Source organism: Chrysochloris asiatica, unplaced genomic scaffold (genome assembly GCF_000296735.1).
Source record: "Chrysochloris asiatica unplaced genomic scaffold, ChrAsi1.0 scaffold00002, whole genome shotgun sequence".
Classification (NCBI taxonomy): Eukaryota; Metazoa; Chordata; class Mammalia; order Afrosoricida; family Chrysochloridae; genus Chrysochloris; species Chrysochloris asiatica.
In genome coordinates, this window is record NW_006408520.1 from 32,270,223 (window position 1) to 32,276,938 (window position 6,716).

Genomic DNA, 6,716 nt, shown 5'->3' on the forward strand with positions numbered 1-6,716 from the left:
GGTGTTGGAGAAGAATATTAAAGTTATCATGTACTGCTAGAAAACAAACAAATCTGTGTTGAGAGAAGTACAACCAGAATGCTACTTAGAAGCCAAGATGACCAGACTTTGTTTCTCATTCTTTGGACATATTATCAGTAGGAACCAGTCCCTGGAGAAGGACACTATGCTTGGTAGTGGAGGTACAGAGAAAAAAAGGGAGAACCCCAGTGAGTTAGATTGGCACAGTGGCAGCAACAATGGGCTCAAGTATTAACAGCAATTGTGAGGATGGAGCAGGACTAGGATGTGTCCCCTCTTAGAATTGTAGTTGACTTTGATTCTCCCACACAGGCTGATGTTGAGTATAAAAGGGCAGAATTATACATTATATTCCTTAATTCCACCCCTTACTCTCCCATGGTTGTCCTTCTTTGGCTTTCACCAAAATAAGAGCTCACTCACTTTCATCTCTTCAACAACGGAATTATCAGGTTTTTTGGGTTAGGTATTTAAACTATTTCCCTTCCTTCAGTTACATGAGAACTTGTGGATTGGATCTGGGAGTAGAGGCAACTATTCTTATACTTTTCAGAAATGAAGTCTCCAGATGGACTTTTCAGTAATTTCTTGTTGTTATGTAGCCTCGAGTCAGCTGCTACACTTGAGTCCATGATGTCCTTTTCTAGGGTTCTAACCCACTAGCTACTCCTCAGAAAGCCTGTACAAAGTTGCTGAGTCGGAATCGACTTGACAGCACTTAACAACAACAACAATCTTTGGAGAAGGACATTATGCTTGGAAAAGTGGAGCTTCAGCAAAATCGAGGAAGATCCTCAACAAGATGGATTGATATGGTTGCAGCAGCAAAGGGCTCAAATGTAACGTTGTAAACATGGAGCAGGACCCGGCAGTGTTTCATTCCGTTGTGAGTCGCCCCTTAGCTCCCCATCTAACAACCTAACTCGTATATAAGTCATCATGGGGATGGAACAGGATTTGGGGTTGTGCATGGGGTCCGTGGGCTGATTCCATGGCAGCTTAACAACAGTGTGTAAGTGAAGAAACTGAAGTTTGAAAATGTATAACATCAGGTGAATCCTCCATTTTTCACAAGGTTAGATTTAATTATTAATAAAGATTAGGGTGGGGCTTCCCATTTAAAGACGGAAAAGGTTAAGCATCTTTTCCCTCCCTCCTAACTCCCTCCAGTTGTGAACTACCAGACGACTCTCGGACATTCTTGTAGAAGAGAGGCTAAGCCCCACCCCGGGAGGAGAGTCACAGTGGGCGTGGCCTCACGCTGTTTCTCCCGTAAGCCGGATCTCCGCAGAGCCGTAAAGAGCTCTGTGAGTCGTGAAGTGTTGAGGTGCGGGAGCGTTACTTTACGGCGGGATTTGAATCGCGCTTTCTGGGCCCTACACGTGTGGTGCTGTCGGTCTCCTTTCCTGTAGTTCACGCTTGGCGTGGGAGTGACAGTATTCCGGACCAAGTGGCAGCAGGGATCACCGTCCGTGAGTTGGTGAAGTTTGCTGAAGGGGCGTCTGAAGGAGATTGCCAGAGTGCAGCTTAGGGGGCGCGGCTAAAATCCGACTCGTGTGGGGAGGGAGTCAGGGGCTTAGCAGGGATGGCGGACACCTGCGATGAAAAAGAGGGGAATGAACTGACAAGAGCGGAGAAAACAGAGGATGGATGGGAAGGAAATGGGCAGAGGGCAGAGGACATGCGAGTGGACCTGAAGATTGTGAAGCAGGAAATTACAGAATGGCCAGAAATAGGAGAATGCAAGTTGGATGCGCAGTGGGTGAAGGAGGAGATGGGTGAGCCTGAGGTGAAGGATGAGAAAGTGGGTATATGGGAGGTAAAACAGGAGATGAATACGAGTTTTCTGGTAAAAGAAGAGAAGATGGATGAACTAGAGATAAAGGAGGAAAAAGTGAAGGTGAAAGAAGAGGTTATGGACTGGTTAGAAGAGAAAAAAGTTAAGTTTGAAATAAAGGAAGAGCTATTGGCTGATCAGAACATCAAAGAGGAGGAGCTAATGTATGGAGTTTGTGTAAAAGAAGAGAAGGATGTCCTGAAAAAAGAAGTAATGGATGATACAAAAGTGAAAGAAGAGCCTGAGCTCAATCCTCCAGTGATCTGCAAGCGGAAACTGGCCATGTCAAGGTGGGTTGGAGAGAAATTGATTGGGGGGCTGTAGCCATGGAGTGCTCTGTTTAGAACAAGAAAACTACTTTCTACCTGCAGAGGGTGGAATAATGAAAAGTAAAGCAAGTTTGGGTCCCTGGAGCCTGAGTTAGGAGCCAGTTGGGGTGGTTGTGTAGAGGTGGAACAACGTTGAATGTTGTCAAATGACAAATTCAGTGAAATGTGTGAGGTTGGTAGTAAGTCAGATGGGCAGTAGCTTGATTAGGAAATGAAAAGCCTGGGGCTGGAGGGCCTTTGAATAAGTGTCTGACTTAGCTTAGAATTTCTTTCAGATAGCATAGAGATGAGGAAAAAGCTAATAAAACAAGCAATGCAAAATATGATCAAGTTGATATTTAAATTCACCAGTCCAGTTTCTGTGTAGGTACTGTGAATATTTATAGCTTTTGATTTGCTCTTTAGTTTCCTTAATAGCATGTGATCATGTGATAAAATAGGAAATAAAAGAGTGGGTAAAACAGTGGGTCAACTGTAAATAGCAGTAGTTCGGCTCTCAGTAGCCCCCAGATCTGAGAAGAGCAGTTAATAGTTTCTAGATCATTTTAATTGTTCATTCTAGATTGAATGTGGAGTGAAAAAAGAAGATGCAACTACTACTTTCTCTAAATTTTTTTTATGTGGTGGATGTGCTCTGGAAATATCTATACAAAGCTCATTAATGGGACCTTAGTATATTCATGTACATATACACACAAACACACATACACGCATACACATTTGTTATGAGATTGCCAGAAAGTTAAAGTTAAAATATCAGTATGGCGCTGTGGGTTAATGCGCTGGGCTACAAAGGCAGTTTGAAACCCAAGCTTCATGGTTCAAGGTCACCAGCTACTCTTCGGAAACCCAATACATGGTTGCTATGGGTCAGAACCAACTCGAAGGCACTTAACACCACCACCACCAACAATCTCATTTTCAGAGTCCTTGTGAGGAGCTATAGGATTAGCACTGGACTGCTAACCACAAGGTCTGTGGTTCAAACTTACCATCCGCTTCTTGAAGTTTTCAAACAGTGTCTTGATGGGCACCAAGGTATGTTACCAAATTTACCTTTGCATAGACTTTTTGCAAGGAACTCTGGTAGCGAAGTGGTTATGAATTGAGCTGTTAACCTCAAGGTCAGCAGTTTGAAACTACCATCCGTGCGAGATAGATGAGGCTTTCTGCTCCTGTAAAGATATACAGCCTCGGAAACCCTGTTACAGGGTTGCTATGAGTCAAAACCAACTCCACGGCACATCACCACCACCACCATACTTTATGCAGTATGCTTTTAAATCGATTGTGATGGGAATTGAATACGCATTCAAAGTTTATAAGTGGAGTTAACAAATAATCTAATTACATTTGGGCTTTTGTAGGTGTGAAACATGTGGTACAGAAGAAGCAAAGTACAAATGTCCACGCTGTATGCGATATTCCTGCAGGTATATATGTCCTTTCCTACCTTTCTACTTCTATCTGTACCTTTTTTACCACAAACTGTAAAAGTAACTTCCTCTTTCTCTTTAGTTTGCCCTGTGTCAAGAAACACAAAGCAGAGCTGACATGTAATGGAGTTCGAGATAAAACTGCGTTTATTTCAATACAGCAGTTTACTGAAATGAATCTTCTCAGTGGTAAGCCATCTTATGCACAGCAGATTGTTATTTTCTGGCTACCAGCATAGATCATTCATTTATTTCTCTATTTTGACATCATTAGATTATCGATTTTTAGAAGATGTGGCCAGAACAGCAGACTATATTTCTAGAGACACTTTTTTGAAAAGACCAATTGGAAATAAGCATGTAAGTATTTCTTCTAAACTCTTTCAGTTGTAATTCCTTTCAGTCAATTAGGTTTGTTCTTTCTCATTTAGTAACTTGAGTGGCTGCCGTGATCCAGCACTATTCTAGTTACTAGGGATACAACAGTGAGGAAAATAAAGTCTTTCGCCTCATGAGGAGGGTTGTATTGTAATAAAGGAGATAGAAGAAATGAGTGGAGGAGCAAATATAATCACAGACAGAATTAAATACTTGCAGAATATAAAAAAAGTCTTAGACAACAAAGAGAATGACAGTGTAGGAGCAGGACTGGATTTCAGGGTAACATTTTGTTAATCAGAAATGTGCCTGAAGGGGTAAAAACAGTGATGAGAATGATAGGAGGGAGAGTCATGTGAACATTTCAAGGAGGACTATTCCAGTTTGGGGCATGTTTGAGGACTAAGAAGGTAAGTGAAGCGTAGTAAGTAAGGAGACTATTGCACATGAAGTTAGATGTATGTGGACTGATAAGGTCTTTTATATGAAAATGGAAGCACTGAGAGAGTTTTAAGTATATTTGCTGTTTGAAAGGTCTTTGTTGCTGTTATGTAGAGAATGGGCTTTAAGGGACGAGAGTAGAAGATAGGAAGCAGGATACTAATCACAGCTTTGGACCAGTCAAGAGATGAGGGTTGGTGGCTGAGATAATGCTATTAGGATTGTTGTTGCTTTGAAGGAAAAACTAACAGGACTTTTTTCAAAAATTTTCATTTCATACGCTTTATTTTTTTATATACTATGCAAAGTTTAAACCATGTATCTACACATACGTGCACACATGAGGGAACTTTGAAAAGTTCATGGAAAAATTCATTGAAAGATAATGGAATTTTTCCATGAGCTTTTTGAAGCCCCATTGTGTGTATGTGAGTATATGTAGCTTATATATGTTAATCTCACTGCTGAATTATTTCTAGAATACTAGTTGTTGTTGTTAAGTGCTGTAGAGTCAATTCCAACCCATAGCGACCCTGTATAGGGTTTCTGTGGAGCAGCTGGTGAGATTGAACCACCGACCTTGCAGTTCAAATGGCTTTGCAGTCTGGTGCATCAACACACAACACCACACCAGGACTCCAGAATACTAGTAGTTCATATAAAATATGTCAAAATATTTTTCACTGAGATTATTTTTTTTTTATTTGGTCTAATCAGGCATAATCAAAATTCTATTTAGAGATAAATTATTTTTCCATTTTTAAATGCATAAAATAGAAAATGCTGTCTGATAAATAATTAATTATGAAGCAAACATCCAAGTATCTATAACCCAGATCTAGACTTAGACCATTACCCGCTTTCCTAAGGTTCCTGCTGTCCGCTTACAGACACATTTGTTATACAACTTCCAGGAAGTAAAAGTTAACATATCACTGTGCAGTCTCATTTTCGGAGTCCTGGTGCCATGCTGTAGGATAAGCACCGGACTGCTAACCCCAGTGAAAGGAAACCAAACAATATTAGCAAAGGATAAAGAAGTCCAGAGGAAACTAGGTGTCGCTTCCAGGAGTCTTCCCAGTGGAATCCTCCTTAATTCCTTCAGCAGTGAGTTGTGACAATACTTGCACAGTGCTGTCTACCAGGGAAGTTACTTAGAGACTCAGTGCACAAGGATTGTATTGGTGAATATAGATACACTCAGCCAAATATGTACTAACTTTCCAGACTCCCAAAAGCAAAACAGATGTTTAGCTAGAATAAACCACATCGTTTATACAAACAGTTTAGACATCATGAAGCCACTCTTAACATTTACCAGTGGGCTGATATCAAGTCGATTCCAGCTTTTAGTGGCTCTGAGGGACAGAGTGGAACAGTTCCCTAGGGTTTCCAAGGCTGGAAATCCTTACAGGCGCAAACAGTCTCATCTTTCTCCCACAGAATGGCTGGTGGGTTCCAACTGCAGTTAACAGTCCGACATATAATCCACTACACCACCTTATCAATTAGGAAAAGTTTTGTGTAAGTGGAGAGAATCACTTACCAGGCCAGTCGCCAGATGTCAACCAAGAACTAGCTTTGCAGATGTACTTTTCTAAAGATAGTAGTCTTGGTGGTGGTGGTTATGTGCTATGGAGTCGATTCTGACTCCTAGCGACCCTATACAGGGTTTCCGAGGCTGTAAATCTTTATGGGAGCAGAAAGCCTCATCTTTCTCTCGTGGAATAGCTGGTAGTTTCGAACTGCTGACCTTGCAGTTCACAGCCCGATTCACTACCACTAGACATTTTAAATGAGCTATTCTCTGCAGAGCATTTTTGCCTTGTTCCTTGTAATATCAAAGGGGGAAGCTTTCAGAATTTCACCATTAAGATGATGTTTGTTGTTAAGTGCCATCCAGTCAGTTCTTACTCATTTAACCTGTGTAGGGCTTCCAAGGAGCGGCTGGTGAATTTGAACTACGGACCTTGTGATTCAAACTGACCTTGCTGTACAGTGCTTTATTCTATAGTACCACACATTACTTTAAATATTTTACATTTATTAGATTAAGAAAGTTCTTTCTTAGTTAACAGATTTATCATGAATGAACATTTTATTGGATCAGATATATATTTGATTTTTTTTCACTTTTATTGAATCTAATGTGAATTTTATTAGTTGATTTTTTTTTTTTTTTTTTTTTTTTTTAGGTTTTTATTGTGGATTGAGTCAAAGTTTACAGGGCACATCATCAACCCAGAATAGGAGTTCTGGTGTGGGGTTGTGGGT

At 40.7% G+C, this 6,716-nt stretch overlaps 1 protein-coding gene across 1 annotated transcript in view; it reads left to right on the forward strand.

Annotated features, from left to right (window-relative positions):
- The first annotated feature begins 1,606 nt into the window (after nt 1-1,606).
- ZNHIT6 (zinc finger, HIT-type containing 6) overlaps nt 1,607-6,716 on the forward strand; it is a 102,679-nt gene continuing 97,569 nt past the window's right edge. Inside the window, exons 1-4 of the mRNA XM_006831074.1 lie at nt 1,607-2,148; nt 3,555-3,620; nt 3,706-3,812; nt 3,898-3,983. Coding sequence (XP_006831137.1) covers nt 1,607-2,148; nt 3,555-3,620; nt 3,706-3,812; nt 3,898-3,983 — 801 coding nt within the window. The remainder of the gene's footprint in view (nt 2,149-3,554; nt 3,621-3,705; nt 3,813-3,897; nt 3,984-6,716) is intronic.